We start from the raw sequence: 24075 nt of genomic DNA on the forward strand, positions 1-24075 counted from the left end.
ATGGGGGGGGAGTTGGAGGTGCCATTACTCGACCCAACTGTTCAGTTCCACGGACATAGAGAAGGGACCGGGAGAGCCAAAGAGTGTAAGTGTGATGGATGGGAGTGATGGGAGAGAAACATATCTCACATAGTATGGGGAAAGAAAGGAAAAGAAAGAGTGGGAAGAGGGAAAGTACTAGAGGAAGAAGGTGCAGATGTAAGCAATGAGCAGAGCACAGAAGAAGATTGGGTTCGAAATGACAGTAATAGTCAATTACAGATGTTAATAATTATTATGTAACAAGAAAAACTGAGCGAATAGAAAGTTTCAATTAAGTTTAAAGCTAAACACTTTTCAGGGCTAATAAACTCTTGCAGTAGGGCGGTGTTACAGTGCCATAAAGCCATGACACCCTTAAATTACATAAATGCCCTTAAATCTATAACACATTCAAGCTGTTTTCATGCATATTGACAGCTAGAGATGAGCCGATGAAGCAAAGTTGAAGGATAACTATTGCTAGTCGGGCATTATTTTGATATAACTAACTTTCTACTGCCTTTTTCGGAGACATTGCCACGCAGTAGGGGAAGAGGCACCACCAACCATTTTTTTATGTTGTGGTGAGCTGCAGGGAGTGTAGTAGCCCTCCAGCAACATTTAAAAAAACCAGTAAGTGTCCTGGTTCATTGAATTCATGAACCTATGAGAGCTTACCATATGTTTTAAAGCGCTTCAAAGTACTTCAAGCTGGAGCTATATGCTCTTCTGCTGGAGTGTAGGGACCCCTCGTGGTTAGTTCTATGGGGGCACGCTTTGGTCTGAAAAATGTTAAAAAAGACTCAAATACATGTTAATTTTGTTTTGTAAATAATGTGTGAATTTATGAAATATCCATTTGACTATAGTTGTATATGTTGATGAGCCTACGCCTTTATAAAGCCTGTGGGCCAGCTTTTTATATTTTGGTGTTCTTACCATTTGGCAAAGTCAGTAGGTCTGCCTTACTGTAAACGGCACCCTTTAAATTGTTGCATCACATAGTCAGTCAGGTTGGGGGAAGGCCTTGCTTTGGTCAAAGGATGCGCACTGCAGGGGGTATGGTAACTGCAGCAGGTTGGGCGCAGGGCTTGGCCACAGGCCAGGTCCTGCGCCCAACCCCACACAGAGCACCACCAAAGCCATGTGCCAGGCCCTCTGCCCAACTCCATATCGCGCACGGTGATAGGCATATTACTTTACATTAAAACAACCATAGAAATTCAAAGAAAAAATCAAAGGTGAAAGTGACGTTACAGTTAAGAAATGTGATAACCTCTTTATGTAAATAAAACCTTCGAAATTTACTGAAACAAACAACGAGTAATAGATTGATCGATATATAGATAGATAGATAGATAGATAGATAGATAGATAGATAGATCGATAGATAGATAGATAGATAGATAGATAGATCTCTTACTGATATTATGGCATCCTAAAATGGAGTATCTGAAATTGGTTGATATACTGTGTGGAGAGAGAGGAAGGGTGGAGAGAAGAAGGGTGCAAAGGGAAAGAAAAAAGAAAGAAAGAGAGAGAGAGAAAGGGACATTTACTCCCATTGAGTGTTAACACTGAAATTTCTGAATGCTGCATCATGATGGGTCACTCAACATAGCACAGGTCCGGATGTATGACAGTACAAGGCATGCTTTTACCACGCATGCCTTTACAACACGGTTTTAACATCGCAAACCTTTACAACGCATAGCGCTTAGTGGTGCTGGATAGTGAAAAGTTTAATTTACTATTCCAACACCAGTCCCCGTGGACACTAGGGAAGGTGTTGGATAGTAAATTAAACTTATTCCCTATCCTAGAGCGCCCCAGCACAATGCATTGTAATGGTTTGCGTTGTAAATACCGCGTTGTAAAGGCTGTTCACCCACAGGTCCGAACTTCACGACGCAGCCAGCCAGCCTGGTTTAACCGGCTTGCCTTTGATATCGGCTTTCTTGTCCTGGCGCACTCTTTCTACAGCTCTGCATCTATACAAAGAATGTTCACCATGATTAAAAATGCTTACTTAATTCCAAGCTGTCTGTAGTTTTCTGGTGTAATTTCATATGTGACGAACACAGGATTGCTATCGCTTCCTCCTCCTCTGCATCCCTAAAAATTAAATCTGATCTTCTTTGGCTTCCCTTTACTTCCTATCTTTCCTCTACATCACCTAATTGCCTCCCTCGTTAATTTTTCTTTCACTATTTTCTTTTCCATTTTTATTTCTATCTTAGATCCCCTTTTATCTCTTTCGACTGTTTGCCCCTTCTTCCTCTCTTTCCTTCTTTTCTTCTTTCATCTTTCTGTCTTTTCTTTTCTTTCCCTTGACCCTTTTCTCTCTTTCACTTCTCCTTCCACATATGCCTTATGCTTTATATTATTATGATTTCCATTTATACTACTGTAAGGCTTTGTATTGTGTTCCTTTAAAACCAAATACAAATTTCTGAAACAAAAAAAATGCTTACTGCTGAAGGGCCCTTCATGGGCCCGAAAGGCTTTGGGGCAACTACAAATAATATTACACATGTGGATATCCTTCATATGGAACTCTCAAGAAGAGCGTCACGTTAAATAATAATATGTATCATATGAACACAGTACAACAAAACTAAAGAAATCATGGATTGTTGATTCATATGGAAGAGTCAGAATGTTTCCTTTATGAACTTTCTGATCAAATAATGTTATGCAATGTGTTGCCACTCCACAACACGGTTCTAAGGGAATGGCATTTCACACAGCCTCCTTATGATCACACTGAGACCCCCTTTATCTCTGCACAGGGCTTCACCACAGGAGCCTGCTGGAGAGCCCCTGCTGAGCAGCATGCGGGCCCTCAGTTGATTCCTAAACAAGTGTGGCGAGACTGCCCACACCTTCAGGGGGTGTCAGTCACTGACCGTCAGACCCAGATCTCCAGGGTCCGAAAGTAATTCCAGCCTTTTCTTCTGTCCACTCAAGCCCCAGTCAGAATTGACTCCCTGGATCCCAGCTGCCTTGGTTGTGGTCTCTGTGACCGTGGGACCTATGCCAGTGCCACACAGGGGGCAGGCTGGTCTCTGTAGGTTATGTGCCTGTAATCATTCAATGAGGCTCCTCGGAGGACCAGGGAGGTGGGGCTCTCAGCTTCGCTATTCCCCCACCCACCACCCTTCCCCCGCCCAACAACACCCCTCCCCCCTTCCTGGCACTACTCATTGACTGGGTGTCGATGAGGGCCTCACCACTGTAACCTGAGAGCATATACTGAGCAGTATCAAGGTCTTAATTTGTTTCATTAACCATTAAGAATATGTTTGGCATTCTAAAAGTAGTTCTATTTGTTTTTATGCTGACGTGCATCTGTCCTTTTAAGAACGAGCTGTTCTTGGTTTGAAAATGTTTCTTTATATTCATATTATTTTAGCACCAACATTGGGCTACGGTTTCCTGTAAGTTCTGAAATAAACAAACCTAGGTACAAACTAGTGTTCTGTTCTCGTCTGTTCCAGGAACCATCCATGACTCGCCAGTCCTCCAGGCCTACAGGAGGCAGCAGGACCTCTCGATTGCCCCCGCTCAGTACCACCTCCCACCGGCGATGTCATCTGCGCTTCATGACCACGCGGGGACTCCGCCGTGGAAGAAAAGCATCCCAGGTATAGAAAAGATGAGCATCGTTGAGCATACGCAGACCGGTGGGCATGCAAGGCTAACATGATATCTGCACAGTGTTCTTTAAGAGTCCGCTCACCAGGGCTTTGGGTCCCACCTCTCCTCGACTTAAAACCTACCTCCCAGGTGCCTGCCTTCGGCTGGTCTTTGTGGTCTGTGTTGTTCCAGACCAGTATGTACTATTGTGTGCTTCCTCGTGTTTCTCTGTCCACCTAGCCCTTGTTCTCCTTTTCATTCGTGCCCTTGCATCCTCGCTCTACCTTCACCGTCCTTCTAGTACGGGTTGCTTTTGCAGCTTCATGACCACACTACTACCATTTATTGAGTGAGAAAACCTTTCAGACTTTAACGTGGTCTCGATAACATAAAACATTGCGAAAGTTCTGTGAAGCAGAATATAGAAAACATTTCTAGGAGAGCATGCATCAGAAAAAAGCATCACACATAGCAATGAAAACTAGAAAAAAAACTGGCATTTTTTATTTATGGATAGCATGTTTTTTAACTTGCTTCATGCATATTTGGGACACTTTGGAATGTTGTGCTTTATATAAAAGCTGTGTGAAGTATGGGGCTTGGAGAGAGTGAGGAGAAAACGTGGTTCAATACTGTTCTGTCGCACTCTCTGGTCTGCGCAGATGTCAGTCGGTGGTGAACTTGAATAGTGCAGTTCGCAGGTGGTTCATGAGCAGTCTGTGGTTCTGCTCTGCCTTTAGGCATGGATTCACAACATTCCACTAGCAGTCGCCCTGCACTCTCAATGATATCCTTCACATTTTGGTTGCCTTAAATTTGGTTGTTTGATGAGGTGAATCACTGATCACGGGTTCCTGGTCGACGTGTCGTGGAAGCTGAGGTTCTGCAGGTGGACTTTGTGAAAACCTTTGGTTAGACTGTTTTGGTGTCATGATTTGTTTTGTAAATGTACACAAAGCATAAGCAAAAACCTCTTAAAAAGACCTATATTACTTTTGATAAGGCAATGAGTCCTATGGACATTTTCACATACAAGGATGCTACAAATAGACAAAGCTTTAAGATATTATAAACATATTATTTTATTTTCTTTTTCTTTGTATTTTTTTATATCATTTTACTTTTGAAGGTTTATACAGATATACATTACAACATCACATATAAAAAGTCATAACTAGTCATAATACATTGACTAGATTGCCAATAGTGCAGTTAGATAAAGTGCAGAATAAAGAAGATTTTTTAAAGAGAAAATTTGCCCCTATAGCTAATATATCTTGCTAACATACAAACTTTCATACATACCAGTCATACAAACACATTCATAATTGTTTAAAACAAACAGAAGAAGGAACATGCAAACACACTAAATAGGATATAATAACAACCCAAAGGTGCAGATGGTAGTACAATTTCTACAGATGGTATAAAAATGAGAATTCCACCGGTTTTAAACGATGATCTGTGTGGTATTGATCATTTTTTGATACATTATCCAGATCTTGTTAGGATGTACGGCCTACGTACGTTTCGGTGAAACAATCACCTTCTTCAGGGCCAAGATGGTGAAACAGACAAAACTGATACAGGCAATAAGTGAACAAAGTATTAAAAAATAAGGGGCAGTAAGTTTTCCTTTTGTTTCGGTGAAACAATCACCTTCTTCAGGGCCAAGATGGTGAAACAGACAAAACTGATACAGGCAATAAGTGAACAAAGTATTAAAAAATAAGGGGCAGTAAGTTTTCCTTTTCTATTGCAGTTCGCATCGGTGTGCAGTAGAAGGGATATGGGTCATCACTTAAGACAATGATGGGATCTGCTATGGCTTTTGAGATGGATACTAATGTTATTCCAAGTTGTTCTATGTAGTGTACACAGCAAGCGTGCTGTGTAAACTCGTCTGGGACCCCCTGCTACGGCCATCACGTTTCCACTTACAAGTAGAATGAAACGTTACCATTTTCTGGTCAACAGCAAATGCTAAATACAAGACCAGCACTGTATGAGGACTTAAATCATACCAGTACCGGTTTCTTCCATATGCAATAAAAACTACATAGAACAACTTGGAATAACATTAGTATCCATCTCAAAAGCCATAGCAGATCCCATCATTGTCTTAAGTGATGACCCATATCCCTTCTACTGCACACCGATGCGAACTGCAATAGAAAAGGAAAACTTACTGCCCCTTATTTTTTAATACTTTGTTCACTTATTGCCTGTATCAGTTTTGTCTGTTTCACCATCTTGGCCCTGAAGAAGGTGATTGTTTCACCGAAACAAAAGGAAAACTTACTGCCCCTTATTTTTTAATACTTTGTTCACTTATTGCCTGTATCAGTTTTGTCTGTTTCACCATCTTGGCCCTGAAGAAGGTGATTGTTTCACCGAAACGTACGTAGGCCGTACATCCTAACAAGATCTGGATAATGTATCAAAAAATGATCAATACCACACAGATCATCGTTTAAAACCGGTGGAATTCTCATTTTTATACCATCTGTAGAAATTGTACTACCATCTGCACCTTTGGGTTGTTATTATATCCTATTTAGTGTGTTTGCATGTTCCTTCTTCTGTTTGTTTTAAACAATTATGAATGTGTTTGTATGACTGGTATGTATGAAAGTTTGTATGTTAGCAAGATATATTAGCTATAGGGGCAAATTTTCTCTTTAAAAAATCTTCTTTATTCTGCACTTTATCTAACTGCACTATTGGCAATCTAGTCAATGTATTATGACTAGTTATGACTTTTTATATGTGATGTTGTAATGTATATCTGTATAAACCTTCAAAAGTAAAATGATATAAAAAAATACAAAGAAAAAGAAAATAAAATAATATGTTTATAATATCTTAAAGCTTTGTCTATTTGTAGCATCCTTGTATGTGAAAATGTCCATAGGACTCATTGCCTTATCAAAAGTAATATAGGTCTTTTTAAGAGGTTTTTGCTTATGCTTTGTGTACCTTGATCTCCCTCCTCTTGGCCTAGAACTAAATGGGAGAGCTCTTTCTCATAACTTGTTGTTTTGTAAATGTATCCTTACAGAAGGTGGATCCAATATTTTATCATCACAATTCAATTTCGATTTTTCTCAACTGCACCTAAGATTGTAAACATACCTCATGGGCACTTGTAGGAAGCTTACATGATGTACTTTGTGCAGTGACTTGCAATTGTACCTCGATTATTTGTAATGGATCCCTGGCTTTGCTTTAGATGTGTGTATACTGACATGTTTCCTGAGCGGCAATCCTTTCTCATGGCTATTGGATTAAGCTACATAAGAATCTTATCCACATGGACTGAATTTCAATCTTCAATAGTAAAAACACTCAAATAATAATAGTGAAACCACCTCGTATGATATTACATGTTTAATAGAGATGGGTATGAAACCTTACTGTCAACATAACATAAACAATATTTGCATAGGTATTCTATATGAGAGGAAATAGTTTGAGGCTTATCGCTTTATTACAACACATTTGTTTCACAGTTACGTGAAAAATGTGTGTGAATAAACAACATGCACCTTGGTGAAGCGTATATTATGCACCCAGCACTGATAATTGAGGACCTGAAGGTTCTCTTGTGTGACATGATACTAGCGAGACTTCGTATCACCTGAGTATCATTATTTAAATATTTTGTGTACTATTCCAAAAAGACCTTCTAAGATTAACAATGAATACATACTTCAAGCAATGAAGAAACTCTGCTATCTATTGTAATGCAAGATTTTGTACAAGAATGGACTCACAGAAGATGAATGTACCCACCTTGTTTCTCAATGTACCTCCAAGAGAAGAACAGTAACTCAGTGTTTATTATGTGCCTCCTGTCCATAAGGCTCGTCAGTAGAATACCTTCCTTCTGGAGGAAGCAACATTTCACAAAGGGTTGACTGACAGAGGAGGAGGCAGCTGAGTGGCCAGCTCTACTTTGGCTCCAGTGGTTGGTTGTGCTCTGCTACCAGGTTGCCCATTCCCAACACTTCCTGGAAGCTACTACGGAAGGATAGTAAACAGTGTTGGAGCAGCTGGTACTTCTATAGAGGTTATATGTTAAGGAATCCGAGATAATAGCGGAGGAAGGAGTCTCAGATCTAGTGCAATTAGGGTCTCAGAGCTCAGGCAGTGCTGGGTGTCCTAGGCGTGGGCGCTGTATTTTAAAGGAGTGAGCCCCTGTTCGACGTGCAGCTGCGGCAGACAGAGAAGAGGTCCTGGAGGACGGTGGCATCTGGAGCGGAGTGGGAGGAATTCCCAATGGGAGGGGCAGCAGAGCTAGACCTGAAGGGGCGACACGGATGTGCTTTCAAATCACAGTGTGAAATGGCACATGAAAATCAGAGGGGTACAGAAGAGGGTTCTTCCAACACACTCAAAAAAGAAAAAAAAAGGGATGAGAAGGAGAGGGAGGTTCCAACTGCCGAGCTACTAAAGGCAGAACGCTATGACTGGAGGGTTAGACTCCTTTATGAAGAAGATGGACAAATTGGAAAAGTCTGTGTCAGCAGTGGGGATGTGCTAGATTAAATGGGAGTGAAGAATTTGGGGACTGGAATTGTCAGCTACCACTGTTGAGAAATGAGGTTGAGAGATCAGAATTTCATGAATTAATAAACTGTACAAATCAGAAGTTAGAAGCTATGATGTTGATAAGACCGGGTTCCACTATCAGAATTTAACTAGGAACCCTAGGTCAATGGATCTTTTGTTACCTGCTGAGAAGTATAAAGGGGAGAAATAATTAATCTTCGAGGCAATTCAACAATTTCCCATGGTTATGGTTCAAAGGATCACAGACTCCGAACTTTAAGTGAATGGGTTTATTACAAAGTCAGAAACAACTGAATGTACAAACACCTCAAAACGAGGCTGTAAAAGTACATGGGAACTAATACAAACCATATATGCGGGTGAGCTTAATCCGATGAATCATGAAAAGAATGACAAGTTCCAAAAAAGGAACACAGGCAATGACTGCCCCAACGGACTTCATCTGTGGCTGAAAAGTGAAAAGCATTAGACTATCCCTACTCTATCTCTAAGCTGCCATCTCTTCTTAACATTTCCCAGGTAAGATCAGTTAAAGGTGTCAGCTCGTGAAGACTTCCTAAGAAGTACACTCATGTTGTATGGGTCGAGTAGCCAAAGATACAGAGCTCGTTCTAAGAGGCTCCCTCTTTCCTCATCGATCTCCTATACCCTTCTCCTGACTCATCCCCCGGGACACTGTCCCGAATACAAAATGCACAATGTAAAACACACTCACAAATAACCCCATCTCACTGGGCACTTCTCATAGGTAAATTTCCACTGTCTTCCTCACTCCATCCAAGTTCGGCTTGATGACCTTGATTCTAGGGCCTCCTCGGTGAGAAAGAACACCGGCTCCCAATTATAGACATTCCGTTTACAATGTATCACCTCTCCTCCAGGCCTAACTCCTAAAACAAAAGGCGTTAGTTTTAACTAACAAAGGCAGCCTCTTCCACCTGCAACAGAAACGTGAGAACAGAACAACCTTGCATGCACATGAAATTCGCTGACTACTTCCAAATGCAGGAGCCTACCAGGGAAATTACATATTCAGGCCTACACAAATCGGCTAGCATAAGAATAAACAAATAGGCTTTCAATTACACAGAAGTGAACATCTCATTTAGGCCTTTAAACGTCAAATTATACAAACAGGTTAATGGTGCTTTCCTTTGCAAGCAGCTACAATTGTTACAAGGTAAGCACAATTAATCATCTCTACGTCCAGACTTTAATATGATGCAGTTTTAAATCAGCCTGCGTTACATTACACATGAGCTTTTCGTTAGGCAATTGCAATATGCTAAAGGTCACACTTTCCAAACATAAATGGGATTTTGTTTCTCTTGCATGGCACAAAACAATTTCTATTATTTCACTTTACACGTTATTATTACGGAACATTTCGAATGACCAAATGTTAATACAACATAGGAATATATGCGGGTGTGGACTATCCATGATTATGATGCACCCGTACAATTTTAGAGCACCATCAATGTTGAGGAAATAAAAGCCGTTGGAGCGTAGAGCCTTGCCCAATGTTTCCCAAATAGATAATCAACAATTATTGGAGTTAATTTGGATTGCATTGGAATTAGTGCAAGGAGACGTCTTGTGACTGTGCATGAGTTTTAATTTCTGGTGCCGTAGAGTTGTATAACATCTGCACAAATGTGCTACACTCCTGGGACACACTGCAGCTGGGAATGAAGGCTTAAGATACATTTGGTGTAGAATTATCATGTACAATTATATTAGCAAAATAAAATTGCAAAATAAAATACACTAAAATAGAAATTGTTCCAAATTGGACTTTCTCTTGAGTGACAGTTTTGATTTGTCTGAGGTGTAATACCTGGTACTGTCTGCAAATAACGTTGTGCATTTTTAGAATGCTGTTAGAGAAATCACAAATAAACCATCCTTTGTTTTCTATTTGGGAATGTTTGAATTTAAGCTCCAAGAGCTGAGTTTTACCTACTTTGTAATGTCTTTCAAGAGATTTACAATGGGGTTAGGATATTTCCAGCCCTTAATCATCACAACAAATAAACACACACAGAGATATTATATTGCTAAGTGCACATAAGTATTGTACTTCTGTGACGGGTGGAACCTAAATTGTGCTGCTCCATATTTCTGTACAAAAGGGGGTGGTGATGGACGGAGCATTTGAATCAATCAAACACTCACCCCCAGTCAACTGATCTGGGTTTAATCCAACACCGTTCTTTAGCCCACTCTGCCACCCCAGTTCAAACATGGCTATATGCAAATCAGTCTGACCCTGTGCCTCATGGGAACAGTCCAGCCCGAACTGCCAAGCCATGTCTACCCTGGACCGGAAACAAGCTTTAGAGGAACGGTTTCTGGCATTCCAGCCGTCTTCAGCCCGGCTTGCTTGAATCCAGTGGCAAAGTGAGCAAGAGACTCACGTCTGAGCATACCCTGCCACACTTATGGCGGCCAAAAGCGGTACAAAAGGGGGTGGTGATGGACGGAGCATTTGAATCAATCAAACACTCACACCCAGTCAAAAGATTTGGGTTTAATCCATCACCGTTCTTTAGCCCACTCTGCCACCCCAGTTCAGACATGGCTATATGCAAATCAGTGTGACCCTGTGCCTCATGGGAACAGTCCAGCCCGAACTGCCAAGCCATGTCTTCCCTAGACCAGAAACACGCTTCCTAGGACTGGTTTCTGGCATTACAGCTGTCTTCAGCCAGGGTTGCTTGAATCCAGTGGCAAAGTGAGCAAGGGACTCACGTCTGAGCATACCCAGCCAACTTATGGCGAACAAAGCGGTACAAAAGGGGGTGGTGATGGACGGAGTATCTGAACCAATCAAACACTCACACCCCAGTTCAGACATGGCCATATGCAAATCAGTCTGACCCTGTGCAGTTTTCACGCAGCACTTGCTTCAACTTTCAGTTCAAAACACGTTTTGCAAGCAAACATTGACCTCTGCTGGTATGTGTGCTATGTGTGCTAGTTTGCACTGTCAGCACTGCCATGTGTCATGAGAGAGCCCATGCTAGCAAATAATAACTCTTGGCGGTAGTAGTTACCGCAATGCAGTTGGTCAGGCTTTAGTTACTGTGGGGGATACTTATATCACAGTGTCCTTTCGCAGATTTAATATACAATTTAAATTACTTTCCTTGCTGCCATGTCTGTGGATGTTCAGATGTGTGCCTCACCAATTGTATTTGTTGTGGCTTAGCTTACTTCTTCCAGCGAAATAGCATAGTCATATCTTCATTTCCTTTCTTTCCTTATGTTTGGTAGTACTGCACAATGAAAATATCTGCAATTGTTCTATGATTAAATGAAAGTCTACTCATTGTTGCTTGGTAAATCTCAATAGTCATTATGCAATTTTGAGGAAATCATCCTAAATGTAGGGCTAAATGACAGACCTTTATTTAAATAGACAATTTTACTGTATTTATTGGTGCTGCTAATGTTAAACCTTAGCTTGATGGAGCCTCAACTTATCTTACTGCTCTCTGGTGCTTTCAGTGAGAGGGTCTCTTTTTTGCTCGAGTAGAAGCCCCTTGTCTTGTTTCCTCTCAATTCTCTTTGTTTTACACCACCCTTTTTTGTTACATCTTCAGTTATACAGTGAACCTGTGATCTCTGTTTCCCATGACATTTCAAACGTTGTACCTCTTGATTTACTTGAAGAAAGATGAAGAGGAGGAGGGCTGGGAGACCTCCCTCTCCTCCAATTAAAGAGTCAAAATCACTTTGTGCTGGTTCATTTTCTGAGCACACATGAAAAGCCAGTGCTGGTAGACAAACAGGTCTGTTTCCTGTAATACAAGATTCTGTATCACAGGTGCATATTCTGACCTTCTTGTCATCTATTGAATCTCATTCACATTTTCTTGCTTGGTTGCATTTTTAGGACACCTTAGAATGTTTGCCATTTGATTTTGCATGCAGAATTTTGGACTATCTTTCTCTAGTCTATTGCATGCTGGTTGAGCGTTGCTTTTTTTACCATGATTTTAGAGGCTTCGTCAAAATTGTACATACATTTTGGAGGATATCTACCAACACTATTACCAGCCCTTCCGGAAACATATCCAGATGCCAAAAATGTATCAACTGAATACAGATCTGAAGTACATAAAAAACGAATTCACTTTCATCAATAAAGATACAATTGCATGCATTGTTTAAGTAAAACGCCATGACATCTATTGAGCAACCAGTATACTATAACCTATGGAAAGCTCCATAAGACTTTACCAAAGACCGCGTTTAACTTACAAAATGCACTGAGAAGTTGAATTACATAAGGCTGTGCCTTGAGTTCATGACAAAAACTGACATTCAATGATTGGGAATAAGCATGGCCCGGTGGATTTTTAAATAATTTGGATCTAACAGAGCAGAAGTTTTATTAATGACATAGCATTAACAGGTGAAATGCTTTACGGTTGGTACTACTAATGGTATTTATAGAGACATAATTGTGAATAAACGATTTTTAGGAATACACCCTATTCAAGGATTAATGCAAAATTGGAAAAACGATAACAATACAACAGCTTTCAAAGGTTCTCTCAAACTTCAGTTTTCATACTTATTAACTTAGTTACTCCGACCAGGATTGTAATGGCCCTGATTTTTAAATGGTACACCATCAATTATACTTTCAATTTATTTTTTTACCTACTGCACAACTACCCCTATTAACAATTTCCCTTATGATTGCATAGTCCTTTCATATATTTATCAATGGTTTCACCACATAATGAAGGCCCATGCAAAGCATTAGACTTGCCGCTTGTCCAGCGAGGGACATTCAGTTGTGGCAATGGCTTTGCAAGGGCCCCGGACTCTATTTGGATATAGTCATAAAGCGTAAGTGGCAAAGACAGTAGTGAAGAAGAATAAAATAAAATTGACTATTTCAGACAGTAGCTTGGTCTCTTTGCTGCGACCACAGAGATCTCTTTAAGACTTAATCACCTACCCCTTACCCATTGCACTTTCTAGTTCTTCAGACTGACACTTTCTCTCTGTAACAGAACTGACTCTAAAACCAGACCCGGTCACAGCAGACCACAGACTACAGTCTAAGCAAGTGATTGCAGCACAGAGTCCAACACAACCGACCCCACAACTCTAACACTTAAAACCCCATCACCAGTCCAGCACAATTTACTGCACTACCCAGTGTTCTGAGAGTGAATCCATTTCTCATTAGTACCCCAGTGACCGCAGAGTTAGAGTAGAACTCATTGGAGCCAACACCCACTCTCAGACTTGCTCATTAACTGTTGTGCTTACAAATTTCATGGCCTTCTACCATTCAAATTGGGATCAATGAAGAGGTAAACAAACTGTACCTTGGTGTGAGGTTGCTAGGAGCAGTATGTCTTCCCTGACAGGTGCTAGGCATTTGGCTGCTCTCCAAGAGTAATGAGAACAAATCTTTATTCATATAGTTATTTTGCAAGTTGAAGGAACATGTTACCGGGGATGGCCATACATTTTTTCCCTTGTGAAAGTGTCCCGCCATTGCATGCTTTTTGATGGGTTGTGCTACATAAATTCAGTAAAAAAGGGTACCAGAAGAATGTCAATTAAAAACTCTGCACCCCTGTTGTCTTTATGTGTATGTGTTCACAGAATTGTTTTGGAGGAATAATTAGATTACCTTTCTTATATAATGGATACTCAGCCCCTTGTCATATGAAGGGAAACCAGTGAATTGCTCAAGGCATGCAAAGCTATTCAGAAAATCTTCCAGTAACCTGAGACCTCTTGAGCAGTAAAGATTTAACCTGCACCAGGGGTGTTCTGGATAGTGGCACTCCTCCCTGGTGAGGTTCCCGCCAGGCCCTGCTTGCAGCCTGCCACTGGCACCAAACTCCCCCTGTACAGGCCTTCGGTCATCAGCGATATGCTGCATGCCAGGCCCTGCACCCAAGCTGCCCTGAGCACCCAACCCCTCCGATGCACTCCCTTCAGTTATGCTCTGCACCCAATCCGCAGGGGGTTGGCTGCTATGCCTGTTTTATGGCCAGGCCTTCCGTGTAGCCTCTCTCTTTCTGCCAACCCGCATTGCAGAACGTGTTTTTAAAATTATTTTATTGGAAATTTTTTCTGGGAAAATACTTATTCCATATGTGTTTACTTATATTAACAGGAAGACTCTTTTTCTATTTTTTATGTCTTGATTTGGCTGAAAACACAGTTTTTATAAAAAATCATGGGTTTTAGCAGAAAATGTAAAGTTTTTCCACCGCTAAAAATGTCTGCCTGGGTTTGCGTCTTTCTCTTATAAGTTATGACTCTTGCATGTTGAACCCATTTTTGGGTGAGTTCAAAATACACTTTTCCACTACTTGGGGTGCCTCACTGAACCCACCTGGGATTAGCCCACTGCTTATGATGCCTTCACATAGCTGTGTCATTTTTTCCCCCACAGCACAAAACCTACGAGTCAGTGCTGACACACTTCAAGATGGCCTAAAAAGTTTTTTGAACACTTCTCAAGCTAATCACATTTGTCATAAAAATTCAAAATGTGATTGACAGGAGTCACAAGTCATAACCAGCGTGGCTCCTCTGCAATGGCAGAGGAGCGTCGCCCCACTAGCTCAGAGCCAGCAGCTGAAAACTAAAACTATATTTTATGATTGGTTTTTTTTTTCAGCTGCTGGCTAAGCCACTGTGTGTAGGGAGGGGCAGAGCTGGTCCATTAGAGGAAGGAGGAATGGAGTGATATGTGCACTTCTAAGTACACATGTCTGTTTGGCCAGCCGTCTTAGGCTAGCCAAACAGACCTACTCAGTTAGGTATTTCCAACCCAGCTGTATTGCGCAGCCGAGATGGAGGAACGCCACAGAGTCCCTGTGCCTGAGCGAGCATTAAACCAGCCTGCTCAGGCCAATCTTGGTAATAGCATGAGAGCAGCGTGGGGATTGCACAGGGAGTCTCTGATGGTGTCCCAGTGTCTTCTGGGAGCAGGAAGCAGAGGAACGCTGAGGCACGAGGCAGCCGGCAGCTTCAGGTAAGTAACGCCTTCCTCCAACGCTCCTCCCGCACCCCATTCACCCGCCTCACCGCTTGTTCTGTTGGGTGCCAATGGTCATGGATCACGATTTAGCATGGCAAAGATATGCAAATGTGTTAACCCTTTCAAGCCCATTGGTAATCTTTTTTACACACTTATCTCCCAAACACTACTGAACAGATTTAGACTAAAGTAATAAAGCATACTTTCTGAGTAAATTCTACTTCGAGGCCGCATGTGGCATACAAAGTTAAATTTCTGTGAAATTTGCTTTGAACCATAACTACACTGTGATGTTGTTTTCCCTCTACTGGTAAAACTCAGCCACCCTGTGCTCACATTCCCTCTGTAACCCTATTTAGCAGAAAGCCATAGTGGACCTAGTTGCTGACCATGGTATGGTCCTTTGACAGCCTGAGGGCACTGATGCAGCTGCTCAGCAGATGGCTGTTAGATAGGACTTAAAGGCAGAGGGGCCATAGTATGTCCTTATGTGGTACCTATACAGAGTTAGGCAGTGGTTTTTCCTTTTCCCTCTTCTGCCCTTGCCAGCATGCCCGATGGCCTCCATATCCATCTCTGAGATTGATAGATGGGAATTGGCCTGGAACTTGCCTGGGTACATGGTTCAAAGGGGACAGATAGCTACATAACAGATGCAAAAGAGTGATAATATCCCTGCAATCTTGGTAAACCTTTATTTTGTTAAGATTAATTTAGAGGAGGAGGAGATTATCCCTTGGATAATGGTTTTTAAGAGGTGGTGAAATACCTCAGTCAAACGAGTGGTGAACGAGGTACTCAAGACTCTCAGAAGAGAAACTCTTTACCTGCTGGTGGGTAACAAGCCAGAACCTCACTACTGGGTGAAAGACGAGGAACTTCCATGGACCGCTGCACTCCAGGGTCTAAAGACATTAGGGAGTAGAAGCCCGATCACATGGGTGATTTAGAAGGCTCGATACCTGCCAAAGTGAAGGATGGAGCCAATCGCATGGTAGAATCCAATAAAGGTTACAATGCAGCGAGGCCACAGCTATCATCATCAGAGCATACATGTCAGATCACCAAGAGGACCCACATGAGCTCTACTGCATCCGGCACTGTCCAAGCAGCCCCCGGTGAGACGCGTCTCCAGCGAGATTCGCGTCTATAACCCCACATTGTTGGAAAACCGCGTGCATGGCGATTGATGCCTGCATTATCCAAGCTACTCCGCGTTTACAGTAACAGCGGAGCAAGAACTGGCAATTTATGCAGTTTCAAACGTCGACACTAATAAGTGGGGTTACACTAATAATATTGGTAAATGTGATTGTGTATACTTCACTCCAGGCGATACTGTCATTACTATTTTTTGATTTGCTCACAGTACCCTGTCTTAGCTCTCTTCCTTTGCCTGAAAGACACCCCTTTCACCCTAACTCTATTCTTCTTTTTCTTGTTATGTATGGCACAGGCTTGTGTCAAACTATTTTGTGTATATTCTAAGATTGGACATTGTCTCCAGAAAATAAACTCCTTTCCCGGCTGGGTTTGGAAATCTTAATTCGTATAGCTTTCCATTGTGTTTCTATACTGTATTATGTTGATTTGTAAATTAGCTAAGGACCGCTGTTGTTTGATAACCACATGAGCGAGAGGCATCTCTGGACATGCTGGATCCATCCAGAAGATATACATCACCCTGGCTCCTTTGAGTAGGCTCTAGTTGATCAGGCGACCATGTATTTGGTTGGTCACTAGCAGACTAGTAACTCTGCATCCTACTCAGGGGTTAAGGTAGTGATGACACAGGAAAAAGATGGCTAAATGGGTACTTTCATGGCAAAGTTTTTGAAGCAGAACACGAAAATCGCTCTGGTATATTTTAGATCTATTGGTGAAAATCTGGCACATAACTATGAAGCATTCTTGAAGATTTCCATAGTTCAACTGTGTAGGAAAGTGCCCTTTTTGACATGGTCACCCACACCTTTTGCCTGGTATTTGATGCAATTTTGACTGGACGTGCACTGGGTTCCTGTTAACGAGAGCACCTGTGCCAGATTTCCTTCCCAAAAATGTACAATTGTTTCCCCAACTGGCAATACTTGTAGCACTCCCTGTAGGTCTCAAGTAAATGGTACCCCTGGTACCTAGGACAAGGAGGCTAAAGTGGGTCCCTAAGATCTGCAGCACCAATTGTTCCACCCTAAGGTCAAGCACATGCAAACTGCCATTGCAAGCAGTGTGTCTTTGTGCAGAAAACACAACAATGCATACATCACTGTGTGTCATTCCCACAGGCACTGCAGGGCGCTTGTGTAAGTCACCCCTACAGCATGCATTACAGCCCTAAGGCGGGGTGCACCATACTCCATGGGAGAGCATATCAGAAGTACCTCTGTGCTGGTCAGTCCAGTTGTTGCCAGTGCAAGTAATCAGGGAAGCCATATAAAGTATAGTGTAAAGGCCGCAAAATTGAACTGAAACTGCAACGACTGCTCTGACCTTTGGGGATGACCCTGCTTAGCGCTATGAATAACCGAGAAAGATACCCCGCCTGACCTGCTAATGGCAGCTGTCTCTTCCACGGGTGGATATTCTCGACATTACGCCCCCTCCCTCTGAAGACATGCGGACCCTGGCTCTGTCCCCTTGCCTATTCACTGCTTAGCTTACACCCACTTTCCTTCTGGATTATAGAGAATGATGGGGACCGACTGATTTCGAACTTCAAAGACTCATCCCCCTTGCCTGATCTCAAGATGGCTGCCTCAGTGGGACCCTCCTCGATGCTCTATCTCCCCTGGTCTAAAATCATTGGTCAGCGTCCTGATCTTGATCAGCCCTCACCCGACCCTGTTCCTGCTTACCCACCAGGACATTTACTCTGAGAACTTTCCCTCGACAGCTGGGACCTAGCCATTTTGACTGATGCCCGGTGGAGCTACTACGCGAGCTAAAGGGGAGATGAGCTATGGATTCCCTCCTTGATCATCACCTACCCAGTCGGTCTTTAAGCAAACTCTCCTGGGTCTCTCCTGACCATATCTCCCTCCTCCCCCATCACCCTACCCCCTACCCCTCTCCACTCTACTCTTCTCCTCTTTCCAGCTATTGACCTTTGCCCTCACCTTCCTTGCTCATAAATTCCCACCCTGTTTATCCACTGGACCTTCTTCTGTGAACTTTCCCTCGTCAGTTGAAACCTAGCTATTTGACTAATGCCCGATGGAGCTACCTTGTTTAGCTACAGGGGAGACAGGCTGTGGATTCCCTCCTCGGACGTCACCTACCTAGTCGTCTTTGGGCAGACTTCCTTTCGTCTCTCCTGCCGTCTTTTCACGCATCCTCATCCTCCCCCTTCACACTTACCCCTTTGCCCCCTATGCCCTATTTATCTCACCTTTCTTTCCTCTCTCAATGTGTTGCTTATTTTTTATGTAATATGTAATTGTTATCATTTTCTGTAACATTGTCTAAACTAATGTAAAGCGCTCTGATACCTGCGGGTCTAGCCAGCGCTATATAAAACTCATTAAATAAATAAAGTACATGTACTGGGCACTGTTCAAACATGATTCCTCAGCTACATGTTGGCTTTACTGAATCTAAAGATGTTAGGCTTCAAACATATCATATTAATAAGGCCACACTTATTCCAGTGATGGATTTATTAATATATGCACTCAGTGGGCACCTTAGAGGTACCACCTAAAAACCTACCAACTACTAGGGTGCTGACTGGCTGGTCCTAGCCAGCATGCCACCACAGACACGTTTCTGACCCTCAGAGGTTAGGGCTTTTACTCTAAGGAGGTCAGAAAAACAGCCTGCTCTGGCAGAGGATGTTTTACAGCCCCTTCCACTGGATGACCTACAAATTACTATTCCAACGCAGAGGGCTTAAACGAGCCTGCCGCCTTTGGTATGCAAATCTGGCTTCACTCCCTTGACCATGGCCCATTTTGCGCCTGAACAGCTGGGAAAATTAGTTGTCAGAAAGGCGTTATCACCTTCAGGCTAGTTCCACCCCTAAGGTGGGCTACCTGAAGTGGAGGTGAAATTTCAGACTTTACCATCTTTGTGGTGGCAGAATTAGGAACTCTGGGACAGGTTAATGCCCACTTCCAACAGGAAGTGGTAATTTAGGGAGTACTGTGACCCCAGGGGTTAGTAGCCTAGAGGCTAATACTCTACACTCCCCTACATCTAGTATTAAGGGGAGGCCCTGGCACAGGGGAAATCAGATCCTGCCGACCCTAAAGAAGAAGGACTGAGAGTTGCATATAGCAAGAACTGAGGAAGAAGCAACTGACTTGACACCAACCCTGCCAGCCTGTTTGTCTATCCCGACAATTGCACCAAACGAGACTTGCCCAGGAAGCTGCTGTGCTTCTAAATGTATGGGAGAACCGCAAACACTTCTACAAAGACCTAGGAAATCCTGTGAAGCTGAAGAGCTGTTTCCCTGCACCTTGCAGGTACCAAAAAAAGAACTGTGAGGACCAGGACTGCGTAAACCCGAAACTGGCAGAACCACTGCACCCATCACTCCTAGCCAGATTTGAAGCGGGCCAATGGTGCCAGTGTAGTCCACAGAAGAAACCCACCTTCGGTTTGTCAGGAGGGGACTCTTCAACGACGCTTGCAGCCTCTGTTTGCAGCCCCCGCCAGCTAGTGACTTGGCTGCGAAAAACCTGACACCACAAGACACATCAGCACCCGTCGCCCCTGACCAGAGTGAAAGTGAACTGAAGGAGTTCCCATGTCCCTGAACATTGTGAGGGCTGAGCTCCCCTCTAGGGTCAGACTGACTGACTTTCCAGTCCAAACCTGTAGCCTCTTTTCGATTGGACCAATCTCATTGACTAACATTGGGCACCCGAAGCTATATTGCACCATTGTACTTGGCCGCCCTAGTGCCTCTGGAGGTGACCTGCTGGTGCTGCCTTGGACCTTGCCCTGTACTCACCTTACGTCCTGAGAATTTGTCCCGTGAGTCACTGTAAATAACTTGTATGCAGTATGTTTTTTCCTCCGTAGGATAACACTCCCACCTATAAAAATGGCAAAGTGTTGATTCCTGGTCGTATTGATTCTGGTGCCTAAATATATATAAAGATACATGATAATTTCATAAATTGGCGTGGCTCTCCTTATTTAGTCTTGTGTACCATTTATCAACTGTGTTTATTGCAAATTTCTAACACTCCTCTCTGATAAGCCTAAAGCTGGCTCACTACACTACCCCCTAAAAGGGAACTTTGGTATTGCTATAACTAGATCCTGTCCACTCATAAGGGAATACCTGTACTCTTTGCACAGTATACCTCTTTTTGGTAAACTGTTCAAAGAGCCAGCATCCTGCGCACTGCAGGTTTCTACAATTATTCTGGATTTACCAATTCAGGGTTCTTAACTTTGTCCTGTCATCGGCACTCTAGTGCTCTCTAAAAGTCGTTGCACCATCTCCTCCTACTTTTACAGATGGCGATCACCCTATTACAAGATTTGGAATTTGTCATTTGAAGAGAAGGCTAATCGGACTGCCAATCGCAACGTGACATTTCAAGGGTATGCAATCCATTTACTGGACGCATCGCACTTAAGTAAGTAGGAACAGTCAGTAGGGGCTGAGGAGTTTGTTGACAAGGGACACGATCTCTTTGACGCAAGAAGCATACCTTGTAGCCCTTATTTCATCCTCCAGTCAGTCTTTCTGGCCCGTTCAACTACAGAGCCCTCTAGAAGCTGAAAGTCTTCCATCTCAGGAGAACACTCACATATGAAGAATCACTAGAACTGTCCTCAGATTCCAGACCATAGATTCCATGATCACTAGAGCACAAAACAGTGTGAAAAGGGAGGGCTCTCTTTTTATCAACTCCGAATCTGATCATCAAGTCAGCTGTCAGTAGATGGGATGGGTAGAAATGTACACAGAATTGCTAACTGAAGGGAAGTGGGCAGAAGACAAACTCAACCTGCATGTGAACTGCATGGCGGAACCAGTGGGCTCTTTTGTAGTCAAATGTAAGACAAAGGATCGGGTCAGATTCTGTTTTCTGCTGAACATGAACAACAACATCTCAGCAGTGAAAGTTAAGTCCTAACTTAACTATCTCACTGCTGAAATGTTGTTATTACAAGGTAAAACATGCTGGCAGAAATGGCAACGATTTGTGGCACCTCTGTTTGCGAAAAAAGGTCTTTGGGAAGACAGATGCCCTGGTTTAGAGTTTGGAGCTCAGGGTACTCCATCACAAACATGACAGAGTATTATGTCCACCAAACCCACTGTCCACCTGCTCAATTATAACTAGTTTTTGCAAAAACAGTGCCCCGACTGGCTCCGTGGGAAGAAAACTTATTCTGACAGACCTCTCTATTTAAAGTCACTACCGGGAAAACCTAGCAGTCACGGACAGGTAAAAAAACTTAGCCCCCACACCCTGGATAAAAACTCCCAGGGTGTGGTGACCATTATTGTTTGTTGTTCACAAACAATTTCCTACTTTAGAAGTTAATTTCTGAAGGCACAGAGCAGGCGGCAGCCCAACCTGGGTTGCTGAGGCGAAGACTGCTGCTACCCTGATAGATAGGACTCAAAGTATCTTTCAGGGTGCAAGACTGATGTAGCAAATTGAAGGCATGTGGTGGCTAAATGCTGGGATTTTTCAGTCTCACATGATTGATAAGATGGGTTTATGCCAAATTAATATATTTGTGTACTGTTTTGATCATACAGGTTTTATGCAGGAATGAGAAAAGGTATGCAAATACTTATTCTTGCTGCTCACTATGATTACAAGGGTGACAGCACAAGTTTGGAGACAGAAGGCAAATCTGGACCTTGGGACTGTCTGTGTGGATTCTAGTTATAGCCTAGGTGTGACAGTGGGGATGCAGGAGGCTGGTATGATGTATCCATGTCCAAGGCTCAGTCGACTAGAGTGCTCATGGCTCCTGCTGGGTGTGAGACTTGATGACATTATGGATGCAGCAGACTGGTCGTTCCACCTTATTTTCAAGCAATTCTATTTGAACTCGGTGTTGGATTTGATTTCACTGGTGGTCAGCAAGCGTTGAACTAGCATAATGCTCACTGCTGGTCCTGACACAGAATGAAAAATTTCCTAGCTAACTTAATGAAAGTTTCAGTTCTTTAAACAAATGCGGTTTTCTTTCTTGATGATATATAGATAGAGATGGCCTGATGTAATCTGTCTATTGTTTCTTCCAGGCACATGAATAGATGAGAAACAGGAGTAATGACAGATTTCATATAGTGAAGTGAATCAAGAGGCGAGTGTTGCCAGCATTTACACAGGACAGAGATGACCTGTGATTTGTTGTTTTTTACTGGACTGCTTTTTCACATAGACCTATGGAAATGCAGTTGGGTTTGTTATTAATGTTTGACGATGTGTTCTGAGTGGCTTCTGTAAGAAATAAAGCAAAGATAGAATGTGTAATCCTGACCACTGAATACTTAATAGAATTTAAATTTCCTTTAAGTTAGCTAGGAAGGGTGACAACTTCGCGAAGATCTCCCACTCATGCGAAGAGTAGGGATTTTTGCGTTGGCTGCTGCTTTGGCATTATTAATGCTCAGAATGTGGGAGGCCAGCCTTTAGTGTTATATTAAGGATTTTCGGGGCCACTGGCAAGAAATATTTTGGGGCCTCTGTTCGTATTTTGTTTGTTCGTGAATTTTATTACTCATTTTCTATCAATTCAAGACCATGATACAAACAATATTGACTTATATGTTAAAGGCTGTGGTAGTGAAATAGACAGAAATGAGATAGAGAAAAACTTCACTTTCCTAGGGCCCCTTCCAAAGTTTGAACCCTGGGGAACTGCAGACTTCGTCCATGCCCTGAAAAGTAGCTGCAATGCCTTGCTGCAATGCCGAACTCACTGAACTTGAACAGTTGATACATTCTTTGGCAGTGAGTTGCCCTTTATTTCCTGATGTAAAATAGGAATATAGGGCCAGATGTAGGTCACCAAATACCGGTCGGTAACGGCCGATTTCAGCCGTTACCGACCGGTATTTGGTGATTGATGTGTAGGGGGACTACATTTTACAGAATCGGTAAATTTACCGAATCGGTAAATTTACTGATTCTGTAAAATACCGATTCGGTAACTTTACCGAATCGGTAAATCTATATGTAGGTGGCACTGCTAAGAATTCGTTATTTACCATGTAATACTATTGCATGGTAAATAACGAATTCCTGTGTACATACACATCTGTGCATGTACACCTGTGCCATGTGGCACACAGACATGCCCTAAGGGCATGTCTGTGTGTCACATGGCACACAAGCCTGAATCAGGGGTGCAACAGGGTGTCAAAGTGACACCCTGTCCCCCTTATCAATTCGTTAATTTTACTGAATCGGAATTTACCGATTCGGTAATTGCCATAGGTTCCTATGGGCCTCAAGGCCCATAGGAATCAATGGCAATTACAGAATCGGTAAATACCGATTCGGTATTTACCGAATCATTCCGATTCGGTAAAAATTACCGAATAATTACCTACATCTTATTTACCGAATCTAAAATACAGAATCGGTAAATTTCGGTATTTTAGAGTCGGTAAATAAGATTTACCTACATCTGGCCCATAGTGTTGTCGTTGTAGACCATCACAACCCTAGATCTCAGAATGGGTAAGAAGGCCTGAAAAATAAGATTTCCTTGTGCTCCAACATGTTCATATGCAGGGACATATATAATTTGGATCACAACTCACTGAAGAGAGATTTGCATGATGTGCTTTCAGTGGATGAGCCGGGATATTGAGAACA

At 42.6% G+C, this 24075-nt stretch overlaps 1 protein-coding gene across 1 annotated transcript in view; it reads left to right on the forward strand.

Moving 5' to 3' along the window:
- KIAA2012 (KIAA2012 ortholog) overlaps positions 1–24075 on the forward strand; it is a 598843-nt gene that overhangs the window by 98749 nt on the left and 476019 nt on the right. The window contains exon 4 of the mRNA XM_086954068.1: positions 3522–3668. Coding sequence (XP_086810194.1) covers positions 3522–3668 — 147 coding nt within the window. The remainder of the gene's footprint in view (positions 1–3521; positions 3669–24075) is intronic.

The sequence above is a fragment of the Lissotriton vulgaris genome, chromosome 2_1, assembly GCF_964263255.1.
Source record: "Lissotriton vulgaris chromosome 2_1, aLisVul1.2, whole genome shotgun sequence".
NCBI classification, from domain to species: Eukaryota; Metazoa; Chordata; class Amphibia; order Caudata; family Salamandridae; genus Lissotriton; species Lissotriton vulgaris.